This window comes from Ctenopharyngodon idella, chromosome 15 (genome assembly GCF_019924925.1).
Source record: "Ctenopharyngodon idella isolate HZGC_01 chromosome 15, HZGC01, whole genome shotgun sequence".
Lineage (NCBI taxonomy): Eukaryota > Metazoa > Chordata > Actinopteri > Cypriniformes > Xenocyprididae > Ctenopharyngodon > Ctenopharyngodon idella.
Genome location: NC_067234.1, coordinates 15,232,269 through 15,248,280, shown reverse-complemented (window position 1 = coordinate 15,248,280; position 16,012 = coordinate 15,232,269). Strand labels below are relative to the sequence as shown.

Genomic DNA, 16,012 nt, shown 5'->3' with positions numbered 1-16,012 from the left:
GGTACACGTACACAACATAAACACAAACACACACAGACAGACGTTCAGACACGAACACACATGCACAGACAAACAAACACTCTGGGCGATGCTTCTTTAGAAGACTGCAATAGACTGACACCATCATAAAAGACCAAAACGTAAATAAATAAACTTGTATTCAATCTTTTAACAGCTGTCTTTCAATAAAATATGATAGATGCACCTCTTGAAGCTCATATCTTCTAAATCAACAACATACAAAGTTTTTGGACACACTTAAAAATGTGCGACTGTTGTAAGATCAACTATATAGTCTCTCATGCTCACCAAGGCTACATTTATATGATCAAAAATATGGTAATTTTGTTAAATATTATTACTATTTTAATATTTTTAAAAATGTAATTCACTCCTGTGATGGCAAAGCTGTATTTCCAGCATCATTACTTCAGTCTTCAGTCACATGATCCTTCAGAAATCATTCAAATATGCTGATTTGGAGCTAGAGAAACATTTCCTATTATTATCAATGTTGAAAATAGTTGTGCATAATATTTCTGTGGAAACTGTGATGCATTTTTTTCAGGATTCTTTAATAAAGTTAAAAAGAACAGCATTTATTTTGAAACAGAAATCTTTTGTAACATTTTACATGTATTTACTGTCACTTTTGATCAATTTAAAGCTTCCCTGATGAATAATAGCATATATTTCTTTCAAAGAAAGTAGTAGTAGTAGATTTTTTTCTCAAAATAATGGTCAGTTATGAATTCAAAGCACCATTCTATTCCAATAGGGGTCTAGATACTGCCTGCTACAGAAGGGTAATGCTTAAAGATTACACAGAAGTGCTTTATTATAGGTATCAAACCCATTCGAAAGACTGTCATACTGAGATAACAAAGGGAAAAAAGAAAGACAGAACAAATAACACAGAATGGCACACAAATACACACTTTTTTTCTTCCTCTCACACACAAACACACCCAGGGACCCGCTGCTGGAATTTACACACTCGCTCTCACATCAGAAATAACAGCTATTACCAACAGAGCAAGCCGTGGAGCGCAGGGGCTGAGTTACCCCCGGGGCATGTCATTACAATCGAAAGTGACACATGCAAAGATGGGAACACTAAGTGAAAGAAAGAGAGGAAGAAATGGCAGAGAGAGAGGGAGAGAGAGAAAGGGAGCACAAAGACAAGGAGGGAAAGAGGGGATTAAATGAGACAGAGAGAAAGAGAGCAGCAGAGAGAGAAAAAGAAAAGACAAGATCTAAGGACAAAACCGAGCCGTAGCCTGTTTAAAAATGTATGTGCTATTCAACTAACCTAAAATTCTATGAAAAACACTAGTCATTCCAACAAACCAAAGAATCACATTAAAGATACACTCAAAATTAAATTAATATTTATTGAAATGTTCAGTGTATGACCCAAATATGAAAATTGTCATGTTGTTCTAAACCTGTATGATTAGATTTTCCTCTACGATGAAACACAAAAAGATATTTTACAGAATGTCCTGCAAATATGGCATGATAAATATTCACATGGTGCGTCTAGATGTTTGGTGTCAATGATATTAAATCAGCTTCAACTGAGATATTTTCTGCAAATATCAACTTTCATTCTGCTCCTCACAAAAAGTTATCATATAAGTTCAGAAAACTTGGAGTATAGCACACCAATTGTATTAACCAATTTTATGGTTACTTAAGTAGACTTATACTGTGAGTAAGTATCAAAAATGAATCATTTATTTGATCAGTAGAAAAGTTTTTTAATGAAACAAAAACATTTTTCAAATATTACTTTTACAAATATTCCTCAAAAGTGCTAAAGGAATTGTTAAAGGCACAATATGCAAGATTTTTGGATTAAAATATCCAAAAACCACTAGAACAATGTTATATATTTTGTTGACTTGTGTACTTATATTATCCCAAATGTTTCCATCCAGAATGTTTAAATCCAGAGAAATAAGCAATTTTAACCAGAACAGTTTGTAGAAACCATGGAAACAACAAAGACGCTTTTTAATATTATTATGTTTTATTAGACAGATGAGTAAAGGTCTTTTCACACGGAGTCCGAAATTCGCATCCGAAATTTTCGCACGTTAAAAAATAAATACGACCTCATGTTGTGTCAATCACCTTTGCACATGTCAAAAAAAAATTCAGATCAGGTTTTCTGCGTTTTTTGCATCTGTGGCACGCATTTTGAGAGACGTTTTGACAATTCAGAGCCACCGTACAAGTGAACGCCAAAGTCCAGAATGCCATCTGACAAGTTGATCCACGCCGTCTACAGCACAGAGCAGTAGCACTGTATGACAAAGTGCGGAATACAAGGAGACAGAATATAAAGACAGATTGTGCCAGTATCACTAGCAAAGTATCAAACTGAGCCACTGACTTCCTGTAGTAAACATTGAAACGCTCGGGATAATCACGCAGCTCCTTGATGAGGTGGAACTCTCCTTCCTCTCTCTCTCTACGCAATCTCGGGATTGGATGGACCCAATATTTCCTCTTTTTAAGAAGAGAGAGGACAACTAAATGATTCTCACTGCTTGAAGACTCCATTTTGTATTGTTTTGCGAATTTTTTCGCAACGGATTCATTAATACGCATCGGACTCAGTGTGCAAGGTCTCTGTGCATGACGAATTTTTAAGATCATGAATACGAAAAAACGCATACGAAATTTTCGGAGTCAGTGTGCAAAGGCCTTCACTGTTTAGATGGATACATTCATGTCATCACGACAGAAAACAAATCATTGTTATATAGCTCAACACATTGAGTCTTATTGTTTAAATCTGGTTTTCTTGATTTACAGTGAGTACCATGTTTTACCATGCCTAATATTGATCTAGCCTACTGCAGTGACCTCTAGAGGCGAAAATTTATACAGTGTGCCTTTAATGAAACTGAATCTGAATTGTTAAGAGGAATCAGAAATGTTAATGGAAAAAAAAACTTCTTCTTAGAAGAAATAAAGTCAAATTAGTGATGACTTCGATACCAAGTTGGTACTGAAATTTTAAAAAAGGGGTTCAGAATGTAAATTATGAACAAATTGTCATACTTTAAAAACAGAGTGTAGATGTCTTATTCAAAATATTTACACCAGCTTTTGTTAAAATTACGAAAACACCAACAAATCAATGATTTTGAGGCACCATACAAATGCCGTTAAGGAAAATTCTGAGTTTCCAGAAAGAGGAACCAAACTGTGAGACATGTTTTGCATCATTTAAGGCTCATGTCAAGTAGTCATGTCAAATAGCATCTGAGGTGTTTTGACATCCTCAAGCACTTTCTTTAAGAAAATCTCACTTTAACAGACAGCTACTTTTGTGATTTTTGGATATGTGCATGTGTATGTGTGAGTGCATGTCTGAATAGTTGAATGTGTTAAATCAGGGGAAAAAATGAGGCCGAAGGAAAGGTCACCTCCACAAGACACACACACATACACCCCAGCACTGTCACTGCGGCTGAAAAGGTCAAGTGTGTTTCCTACAGAGCACATACACACACACTTTTTCCTCGGGCAGCATGGGCCACAACACTGCTCTAATACTTTGATTTGGCAGCAGTTTTGATACACAATCAGTAGCTTTAAATGCATAAACACACACAATCTCAAATTACACACCCTGCAGCATGTACAGTTCCCATGTCTCACCGTTATTCTCTCATCAGAGTTTATGTGCTAGATAGAGCCATTATAAAAGGCAGTACAAAATTTCGACCCCACCGCAGTCTGCAGGGATTGGTGGACACACACACACACATCCATGAGGTCCTGTCTGCTGTGAGCCAAATCATGATTGATGAGGCCGGCATTAGGGTAACATTATAAGGGACAGTGGCCGGGCCTGTCCTCCACGACATCATTCAGGTCAGCGGTAGATTACATTAGTATCGAGCAGTGCACTACATTACGACCTTCACTGAGGAAAAGCAGAACGCAGAGGCCGGCAGAGGACCAGGATGCTGTATCATATGAACGAATGAGTGTGATCTCAGGGGAAAAGATGGAAGGAAATGGATTACAGATTAAATACTGGACAAAGAATTTAAAATCACAGTTGATGTAATATCGTCAGCAGAGCAATACGACATCAGTAGGCCTAAATGAGACTGCTCTTCTGGCACATTTTCTGAATCAGTACATTTATTCAGTCATGTGCAGTTTATTAGCATGAATTTCTTCAACAAAATCTACACTGTAAACCCTAAAACTTAAAATAACTAAGTAAGGCAAACTCAGATTAAACAAATAAGTTCAATCAAATTAACTTTTATGAGTATTTAGAACTTTCTTTTTCTTTTGAGTTCACGAAACTGACCCAATTTAAGTAATCTGAATTGTTTCATTGTTTTGAGTTTTATGAACTTGTTTCTTTTAATTTAGACAAACTTAAATTTACCTAAAACTGGGCTGGGATTTTTTATTTCCCAGCATGCTTGGCCAGGACACTCGAAAAGGGAGAATAAACAGCATATCAGAATGATTTCCGAAAGATCATGTGACACTGAAGACTGGAGTAATGATGCTGAAAATTCAGCTTTAAAGGCCCACTGAATAGTGTTGGAACACGCAGCATTATTCAGTGTGTTGACGTAATTTCAACTGAAACAGGAAGACAGGGCGATATATCGAACAGCCCCGCCCCTTTTTTTTAAATAGCCAATAGCGTTTTGTTTATGTTGCAGCTCGGCCAGAGCCGTTAGTTTCTGTAAAACCTCTGTTTCCTTCTAATCTCTAACTGTTTCTCCTCATAATGTCCTTTATATCGCTTATATACAGCATTCTGTGCAGAATTCAAATGTGTCTGATATCTTTTGTGGTCTGAGCCGACTCACGCATACGATCTACTCTGTGATCTCGTGTCTCTGGACCGGAGCAGACTGTGCTGCTCGCGTTGCGCTGGTTCACGTGACACGTAAAAAAAAAATGGACTTCATTCGCGTCAAAGGAAAGCATGTTTACACTGTCTGAATCGTTCCCTATTCTCTATATAGTGCACTATGTGCCGTTCACCATGTAGAAACTAGTAAATGTGTGAGCAAATGACTGCTTTAAGCCGAGGCTTCAGCGTCTGTTGATAGTGTAGGCGGAGGCGGGACTTAAGATTCTAGAGAGCATTTGATTGGACAGAAGATTTGATGAGAAGCTGAAGTGCGATGTGATGTCATGAAAATCCGTGATCCATTTTAGCGGAAGTGACTGTAAGTTTTGAATGCTTATATCTCCTAAATGCGAATTTTGTCATTGTTTTGGAACACACCAGCTTATTCATAACCTTAAGGCTAACATATTCGTACTAAAAGCTAAAAAAACTTAAATTTTGATTTCAGGGGGACTTTAACATCACAGGAATAAATGACATTTTAAAATATTTTAAAATAGAAATTAGCTATTTTAAGTTGTAATAATATTTCACAATATTCCTGTTTTACTTTATTTTTTATCAAATAAATGCAGAAATGTGAATATAAGAGACTTTAAAAAACTAAACCTAAACTTACATATATATAAATTAGAACTGAACCGAATGAATGCAATGGAATTGTTAATGGAATGGATGAGGAAAAAGAACTGTTAAGAGGAATCAGAACAAGAATCCCAATCTGAATCATTTCCCAATGTACCCAATGCTACATAGAAGAGAGAGTAATGGTCAAGAGGGGACAAGTAGGATGAGAAGGGCTCACTGAGGTCCTCTATGGTATCTGCAAACTTTGTAAATGATAGAATCCTGTAGGTACAAATTCTGTTTTGGCCTAGACATTTGCCATGTTTATTTTACACAGGATGTCTACAGATAAAGAAAGTTGTAGTTAGGTTGCGAATTTGACTTACCATCCTGTTGATCCTGACAAAGTCCTCTGGTTTCTTTGCCCAAGCTGGTAGTTCTACATCACAAACAGGGACACCGTCATCCCTGTCACCCAGACAGTAGCCATTACTGTTCACAAACATCTCTGGCAGGTAGTAGAACTCAGGGATCAACTCCTATGAGGTGGAGAGGAGAGGACAGGTGGGAGAGAAAAAGCAAAAGAAGCTCAAACTAAATACAAACATTTCCAAAAATAGATGTATTAATATTGTATAGGGATACAGGGATTAGGGGAGATAAAATGTACATCCAAAAAATACCAATGCTTTCATTGCATGTTTTGAAGTTCAATTAATCAAAATGTTGGCAATGTTTCAGGCGGCCTTGGAAAACGACCCCAGGGGACCAGTGAAGGACCATCAGAGTACATTTAAAAACACTCTGAGAGTGTGGGAATGCGGCAAACACATGACGATGGGGGAGGGTGAAAACACAAAGGAAACATGAGAGATGACAGAAAACTTTATTTACAGTATGTCTGAAATGCGCTGATGGATGTATCCGCTGTGTTTGTTGAGGAACGTGAGGCAGGTTTGGTTTTGATTCGAAAATGATAGAGAGAAACATAATGCTTGATGTAACAAACACAGATTTTTAAAAATGATTACACATTAAAGGTGACAAATGTGTTTATTGACTACAACAAATGAGAGCATCATTGATGTCTATTTACAACATGTTTTTGAAGCGCTGATCACTGTAGCCAATCACAGACATATCTGATGAGCATGTGAACACAATGGCCAATCAGAGGTGTTTGTGAATCCGCTCAACAGCGCTCAAAGCCTCACATTTTAAAATTTCAGTACCTAAAGTACCTTTCAGTACTTTTGACAACGAACACTTGATGACACATTAAATGGTGACAAATGTACTTATTGACTACAACAAAAACTGGACTCGCACGTATATGGATGGACTGGATTGATAAAACTAGCACTATTATTTTCTCTTTTAAAGGTGTTACAATGTCATTCTGGATTTTTACTGCATATTTAGTTGTGCTTCTAAAAGTTAAAATACAGTTAAAATTGAAGTCACATCATTCTACTGCTCTGAAGACACTTATTTTTGCCTAATTTTTTACATGCCTCCCTGACCCTGATAGTCTCTTATCCACTAAAGCTGCCACATTCTCAATCCTTCTTCGTTCTCACTGCCATATCAGTGCAAATTACCCATAATTCCCTGTGAGAGACGCCTCTTTACATTGAAGCATGTGCACATGAGGAATGTGACCTCCTCCCCGTTTAGTGTCACTCAAAAGCTCTTGCCTTTGAAGAACCTTTAAAATCATTTAAAATCATTTAAGACCTCATTCTGCCCACACATATCTGAACCTGACAGGTTGAATGTTTTCTCCTCAATGCTGCTGTTTTGGATTCCGTCTGGTGAAATGAGCTGTTTAACTACATCCCTTTGGTGGGTCTAAGAGAGTTCTTTAAAGCACCATAAAACTAGAGGACTTTCACACGAAGGGTCATTAGAAATAGTATGCCTACTATAAAAAATAGCTTGCTTTTGGTGTAGGGTCAGGATTTAAAAACGCACTCTCTTTTATGACGGTCAAGTCCTAGTATTTCATCAGTCCTTCAGGATATCTCAAATATCTCTCACAGCTCTAAAATGCTAACATCATGTCTACACTGTCCAATAGACCAATAAGCTGCGCGACGCGTCATTTTTGAATATTCACAAACACAGACCAATCCCCTGTAAGTTTGAGGTTTCACTTAAGCAAGCAAAGCAAAGCAAAGCAAAGCAAAGCAAATCAAATCAAAATAAAATAAAATAAAATAAAATAAAATAAAATAAAATAAAATAAAATAAAATAAAATAAAATAAAATAAAATAAAATAAAATAAAATAAAAAATGAAATAAAATAAAATAAAATAAAATAAAATAAAATAAAATAAAATAAAATTGACTATTATATTGGGACTAGGATTATTTTAGAGCAAATTCATTTAAATGAAAATTATCAATTTTAAATTAATACTTACAATTTAAAAGAATTATATGACATATTTTATGACATATATTTTATGTAAATTTATGACAAATATTATAAAACAATATTATTTCAATAACATGACACTATATACTACATAGTAATATTTATATGTAAACTTTTCAGCTGTAGCAATACTAATATTATAAAATAAATGTGCTATTCTATAATGTTATAATTATAAATTCAATTTAAAATTAGATTTACAAAATACAAGACAGCCAGAGACTATATACATAATTGTCAGAAAATATTTAAATATATATAAAATAAAATCTATTGCAAAAACATATTACATTATGATATCTGTCAATAACATCTTATTTCAGATGAATCGGGAACATAAAATAACCAAAGTAGCTTTGCAGTGCATCCAAAACAGAAATGAGAAGTCTGTCACCTAATGTCGCATCCCAATGGATGATTCCAGTGTAGATAGTGCTACTGATCATAAGTGATCTAGTTTTGAAATATTTTATGAATGTAAAATGATTCTTGATCATCACCCAAAAAACATCTTTGACAGTATCTTTGCAATGACCACAAAATTAAACACAACGCTAGTTGAAACTTAACCCCGAGGATGGGCAACAACCAAAATTGGATCTGAGCTCCATCTCTACTCTCACAGGAGGACTGGTCTATAAACTTTGCAGACAGTTACTCAGTTGCGAACAGTTTGGGCTGCTAGTGCCGTGATCCACGTCCTCAACCCGCTTCGCTCGTGAGCCAATAATTCCTCTACAGCCTCATAATGGGCTGACAAGTCAATCACACTCAAACTCTTCAGCTTTACACCGTTCGCCCTAATGACACCCTCCTGGAGAGCTGTCACCGGGCACGACTGCCTCATCCCACTCCTTCAGACAGAGCTCCGCCAACAGATTATTGAGAAAATGTTGACAATTGGAGCGAAAGTTACTCTTTTGCTCTTAGCAGGAGGTGAGCTGATGACTAGCTGGATGTCTTTTGACAATGCTAAAATATCTGTATATCTATATATATCTCTATCTATCTATCTATCTATCTATCTATCTATCTAAAACAGAAAAAGATCAATGATATTCACCATAATGACCTTTAAAGGACTTGGCTTGTGCTGAGGTAGCAGTCTGGGAAAAGGGCCAGTGAACTTTGATTTGCTCTTTTAATGCTGTTTTTTAGCTGTTTCCTGCTGTTTCATTACAGAGAGAATTGTGGGTAATGAATAAGTTCAGGATGAAGTAATGCAGAATAAACCTCCAAATGCCACTGCAGCATTACTAAAGGACATAAAAGAAATAAAAAGTAAAAAAAAAAAAAAAAAAACTAAATATCTAAATAAATTGTACAATTATTATGCATATTAAAAATGCACCTAGAAGAAAAATATTTCTGAAAAAGTAAAAAAAAAAAAAAAAAAAAAAAAACTAAATAGCTAATGAACTTTAAATAAAGTACAATTTAAAAAATGCACAGATGGAATATCAGTTTTTCACATACCATTATTTTTTTTACATATCACATATCATTATATTCACTCAAACTATCCTTGTTCACAATACTTAAAAACTCATGTAACTACATGAACTTAATTTAACTGAGTTGTTTCTACACTCAAAAAAGTGTATTGTTGGATTTACTTAAAAAAGCAGTGTCAAGAGGGTTCAACGCAACTATATTGAGTAATTTGAACAAATAACAATTTAGTTGTATGAACAAAAAAAAAAAAAAAAATAGTATACTAAAAATGAGTATTGTCATCTTTACTTAAAGGATTAGTCCACTTTCAAATAAAAAAAAATTCCTGATAATTTACTCACCCCCATGTCATCCAAGATGTTCATGTCCTTCTTACGCTGAATGTCCTACACCTTCTCTATTCAACTTATGGAACGAACGTGGAGCCAGTTCCGTTTTTTCCGTAAGTTAAATAGGGAAGGTGTAGGACATTTAGCGTAAGCTTTTTGAAGAATACGGAATCACGTTCTGGTGGAAGCACTTGTGATGCGGTCATTTGTGCCTATAAAGCATATACATTTAGATTTTTTTTAGAAAATGACAGATCGTTTCGCTAGATAAGACCCTTATTCCTCATCTGGTATCGTTTAAAGCCCTTTGAAGCTGCACTGAAACTGTAATTTTGACCTTCAACCGTTTGGAGACCACTGAAGTCCACTGTAAGGAGAATAATCCTGGAATGTTTTCATCAAAAACCTTAATTTCTTTTCGACTGAAGAAAGAAGGACATGAACATCTTGGATGACATGGGGGTGAGTAAATTATCAGGAAATTTTTATTTGAAAGTGAACTATTCCTTTAATAAGTGTTTGTTCAGTCAACTTAGCATTGCTGAGTGAAACGCACACATTATTGTTGACATAATTAAATTGAGTTTGTTCAATTTGTTATCTTTGAGTGCATTTTGTAGCGCAAATAGTTAATTTGATAAGGTAAATTATTCAATATAGTTGCGTGGAACCCACTTGACATTGTAAATTCAACAATTCATTTTTTGAGTGTAAAAATAGATGTATAGTTTTGTTGGATAGTTTTGTTCAAACCAAAAGTTCACATTTAACACCACACACAAGTTTTTACATTCATCTTACAAACATCTGATGTTCGCTATTACTGCTATAAGCTCTATTCTATTAATAAAGAGTCATTCAAATAGAACAGGAATACATAAAGCAAAGTCGATAAAGCTAGTCGTTTATGATAAAAATCATGCTGCTCATGCATAATAAAAATCAACTCCTGCTACACACGAATATACAAAAAAAAAAAAAAAATCACTATTTTCTGTCCTAACAGAATGCTGACCATTAAATATGTTTAACATGATCCATGCAGACACCGTAGTGGTTCCGAGAGGCCTGTATTTGCTAACATATCTAGTGTTTCGCTGTACAGCCGCTCGCTAACCGTGCATATCGCCTGCACCTCGTGTTGTTGGATGCTGTTCCCCAGCCTGGGGTAGTAAAAAGCCCTGCCTTTACATAAAAGACTACATTTTAAATAGCTTTTGTCATTAATGCTTTATTAATTGCCTGGAGCGGAGCTAACCCGTCACTGAGTGTGTTGGAAAAGTATGACACTTTTAGGTCAGCTCGAGTGCGCTTGCTGAGCCGCAGCGCGGGGCTGAAATGGAACGGAGGCAACAGGGAACAACCATTACTGTGATGAAGTGATGCCGCTGTGAAATATGTGCATGTTGAATGATGTTTTACTTTAAATCTTTATGAAGAAAAAATGTTTATTTCACAAAAATCGCACATATAGATGGAAAAAAGATGCTGCTCGGAAGCTACATGAACTAAATGTCGTTGCAAAACAAAACAATCTTATCTGTTTTTTGAGAATTGGATGATACCAATTTTGGTTGATTGATTGGACTAAAAAGAGACAAACTCTTCGAGGAACTGTTTATTCAAATCTCACAGTTGCAGCTAGTAATGTTGTCCCTATATCATCACAACAGTCAGACACTAATGACTAGTTTCTGATGGCAACAAGCCTGTTTAGACATTACAATGTACAAATCTGATTACCTTCACATCTGCAGTATCACGCTGGCAGTGCCTCCACGAGCGGGCGATGCCAGAGAAAGTGCGGTTTGGGTGATCAAACTTGTTGCCGTTGGCGTTTAGGAAGAATGTGGTGAAAGGCTCCTGCAATTGAGCAGACACAAAACAACACTGTCACTTTTATTGACCCAAATAAGCCCAAAAAACATCTTTCCTAATGTGTGAAAATAACTGTAGCGGGATCGCATGATTCTGACTGCTAATTAGGCCCTTGTTTAGACAAATCTGCACCGTTTTGCAAAGCGCTAATGCTATTCAGAGCCCAAAACATCAGCCGAATAAAAAAGTAAATTCATCTGCATTCATTTGTATGGTAATTGGATTCAATCTCGTGATGGAGACTTTCTCCATTGCTCTGGGAAACGTTCCGTTTGCACAAACATCTCAATGTAGGGACTCATCTGTCAGATTATGGAGAGTTTGTGGAGGTTTTTTTTTTTTTTTTGTCCTCTCATTTTCTATAACAGCGCCCGAGGCAGAGTTAATTATATGGCCTGTTGACTGAGAAGCCCAGCTCTGGCTCTAATTGGCAGATTCAGGGTCATCAGTCTGGGCTGGCAGTACGAGGAGCTGACATGGAGATGCTGGATCAGCCAGAGGAAAAGATGATGGTGTCTGCAGTCTCAGTCAAGCCTGGTGTGAGAGCTGCCAAGGGAACCTTCCAAATCATCATCATCAACGCAATGGGCCGCCTGGGAAGAGCCAATTACTAAGTTCTCATTATGTGTTTTAATTTTTTTCTCTCAAAGATGGATAGACAGATTCCTCATTAAAAGAGGTTTGATTATACAGCAATCTTTTAAAATGGACAAAATTATACATTTTAATGCCTTGGTTTGAACTGGATTCATCATAAATCTGATGCGAAAATCAAGTATGCAGATTTCTGCATGACTGATTTGAGCTCTGGCATAAAATGTTTATGCAGTGAAAAAACTGCATTATGTAACAAAACACAATTGTTTATCATTGTAGACTAGTAAGTATGATGTAACAAATGTGGAAAAACTAAAGCATCAGGAGATACTCAAACCCAATCTCCTCTCAACCTCAGAAACAACTTCATCTTCTTTGCTGATCTAGGCTTTTTTTTTTTTGTACCAGTCCATTCGTCCCAGATCAGCGATTGGAGACTCAGGGCAAGCGAGGACGTTAGGAGGAGACAATGATGGACATGTTTCCCAGCGCTCCGCATGCTGTCTGAGAGGCATAAAGCTGTCACGTACCAGCCTGTAAATCATTACGCAGAGGTTTTTGACTTCTCTTTCACATATGCCTGTTTACCAGCCTGTGAAATCCACTCACCGGCTCTGTGTAGCGGAACATCAAGCTCGCGGATTGAGATGTAGGGGTTGATTCACTTGTGCGGTGAGAGGACGCGCTTTGACTGACGGTGATTTGATCCACTAACTGGGCTCGGGGTTATCGTATCGGAATGTTTTATGTATACACAGACTCTTGACAGCATTTCTAAAGTAATGCCAAGAGTGCATGATGCATTTTGAAAAATATTAAACTGCCTAATATAACATTTCTGGATAGATTTTGCATGGGGTCATATAAATATGAGCGATTTAATGTATTTCAAAGCTTCAGATCCAATAAAAATGGGTGTTTGTGTTGTAACCACTGGAATATTCATGAAGGGGTGACGTATTTGTACTTCCTCCCTTCAAAAACTGATCTGCATGATATAACATTCACAGAGGGCATAATATGAGCCTGAAGCAGCTCGGCTCGGTTAACTATCCAGTAGAAACTAGGTACTTCCCAGATGTTGAAGGTATCAAATTCCTTGCATCCATCCAATCAACGAGACTTACGATTCGGACAAGCCAGTGGAGGGTGGAGGCTGCGGTGGAATAGTGAGTTGTGTAGTGGCAGGGTGGAGTTTCCTCATCCCAGGATTCATAGCGATCGGCGTAGAACACAGCACGCTTTGGGTTCAGCGCTCCGATTGGCTGAGGAAACACAGATAAAAAAAAATCAGGAAGGTTGTCTATGTTAACATGCATTTAACAAGTCAACATTGAATTATTTTTGTTCTGTGCGCTTATGTAAGAAACATAAGCAATATTAAGGACATTTTCATGTTTCGAAATCTTTTGATTGATTCAAATTACTTTCAGTGAGCACGCACAAGCGAAAAACAAACCATTCCGCACAAACTGTTACGTTGACAGAAGCCACGTTGTTCTCATTCCATGCACTTTCTATACACGAACGATAACCAACTGTCACATAAAAAAGACTTATGCTGCACATTACATCTGTGGAGCTGAGAGCTTTGCGTGCGACGGTGTGTGTGTGTGTGTGTGTGTAGTATCTTCATGAATGTTTGATGGAGGAGGCTGAGCAGAACTCCTTGAGGAGAAACTAGTGGATTTTTCTTGAGGTTTGTCTGTCACGCAGTATTATTATTCTATGTACTCTTAGTTTGAGGACCTTGAGGATTCGCTCTGGGTCAATTTGTGCATGCTGGTGCACTGGATTTAGAAATGCAGACCATATAAACAAGTACAGATATGTAAACAATATATAGTAAACTTGAATCTTTCAGCATGGTGTGCAACATGTTAAAGGTAGGGTAAGTAGTTTTTCAAAAACGCTGTTGGACATGATATTTGAAATCAACCCAAACAAACCCACCCCTCTCTTAATTGCTCCGCCTCCAAAACTCACCCTCCAATCCTAACCACCATGCTCCGAGTCGGTCTCGAACCCCGGCCCGATCACTGCTGGCAGGCGAGGCGAGTGCACTAACAATGACTCTAAACACCGCATTCTCTAGCGGTCATCAGTGTGCAGTGGTTTAACAGCAAAACTCTCACTATCTGGCCTCTGTTACACACACAATGCGAGAGTGGATGTCTGTTTATCACAGCTGACGCGCTATAAAATAATTATTCACGAAAAATAAAGCGCAGATGATGAACGAACGACAAGGAAGCGCAAAAAATGAATGTACAGTACACAAGTGTAAATACAAACAAGAGTTTGTTGTTAGTCGCAAACAGCACAGCAGCTCCAGACAATCAATGACACTCAAACCCAGTGTTACTCACATGTGAAGCAGAATCAAAGCAGCCTCTGCGTCTGTTTTCAGGTTTTCCCGCTTAGCTCTCTCGAGTGCTGGAAAGCTTTTCTAATATAAACACGGGTCCGAAAATGCTTGCCCAGTCGTAAACCTTCATTCCAGTGATATTCTTTTGAGCTGTTTTGTATTGTGTCTCATCTCCCTCTTGCTCACTCTGTCTCCTCGACCGTCATACGCCCCCTAATGCTGATTGGTTATACGTTTGTTGTTGGTGTCGGCCCGACTAACGTCCAAACAGTGTTTTTTAAAAACTACTTACCCCACCTTTAATCTGTTTTTGGGGGGTTACGCATTACAAGTAACTTGAGTTACGTAATCAGATTACTTTCATCAAGTAACTACTAAAGTAACGCATTACTTTTAAATTAACAACAAAATATCTGAGTTACTTTTAAAATAAGTAATGCAAGTTACTTATTATGTGAGCATACATGTACTCATTTTGAACAGAAACAGATTCAGTATTCACCAAAAGGAATAAAAACAGTGAAATGCAAACTCAGAATATTAATAAAACCTGGATTTGTTAAATATGTTAAATGACACAAATAGAGTACCTCAGGGATGACGTGTTTTTGTAGGCAAAACCTGGAAGCGAGTTAGCATTTTAAGACTTCCGGTTCAATCGCCCCGAAGTCAATGGGTTTTTTTTAATGGGTTTTTGCTAAATCGCCTGAAATAAGGTTAACAAAGCCTCTAAATATTTTCACGTTTTGATCTATGACATAAAACACACCAGTTATAACCCGCTTGTGATTTTTTAAATCTTTATTGTGTCTTAAAAACGGCGGTTGCTAACAAGGTGCTAAAAGGGACTACTTCCTTTGGCGGGGACTTTAGACGTCATCATGACAAACAGGACATTTGGACAGCATTTCCCATGAAAAAGTGGATAAGTATTTATACACAGCGCAGATCATAATCAGCGAGCATGTTTTTAAATAAAGTTGTTTTCTAAATAAAGTTTGAGGAAGCTTGGTGGTGGTGACGTTGATCCGCGACCATGGTGTGCTGTAGTCCGTTTATAGCCTACTGTTAGCTTTTTATATCTGACGACTTTATTTAGGCTTCAAAATGTATAAATGTTGTGTTAACTTGTAAAGATTATTTTGATAAACAAAACGTGTAAGTGTCATAACCCTTTGTTAAACACAGAGCTTATTTTTTGCGATTTTCCAAAAGTCTATGGGAAAAATGCATAGGCTTTCGATCGAGGGAACCCGTGCGCCGCTAACTTCCGGGTTGGGCTACAAAAACACGTCATCTCTGAGGTACTCTGTATACTTTATGTATTCAATCTCACTTTATTAACCAATGTCTTTGCTGCTAACCTTCGATGATCCAATTCAACCATACTAATAAGCAAAAATGAGTTGTTCCTATGATCCTTTTTTTTTTTTTCTTTAAGTAGGGGCATTAAACTTTCTTTTCCTGT

General features: G+C 37.0%; 1 protein-coding gene across 7 annotated transcripts in view; it reads right to left on the bottom strand.

Moving 5' to 3' along the window:
• The window catches only part of nbeab (neurobeachin b), a 339,752-nt gene that overhangs the window by 35,121 nt on the left and 288,619 nt on the right, over window positions 1-16,012 (bottom strand). For all 7 annotated transcript variants that reach the window (XM_051862246.1, XM_051862248.1, XM_051862249.1 and 4 more), the window contains 3 exons: window positions 13,304-13,441; window positions 11,445-11,564; window positions 5,863-6,015 (listed from right to left, as the gene is read on the bottom strand). In XM_051862246.1, coding sequence (XP_051718206.1) covers window positions 5,863-6,015; window positions 11,445-11,564; window positions 13,304-13,441 — 411 coding nt within the window. The remainder of the gene's footprint in view (window positions 1-5,862; window positions 6,016-11,444; window positions 11,565-13,303; window positions 13,442-16,012) is intronic.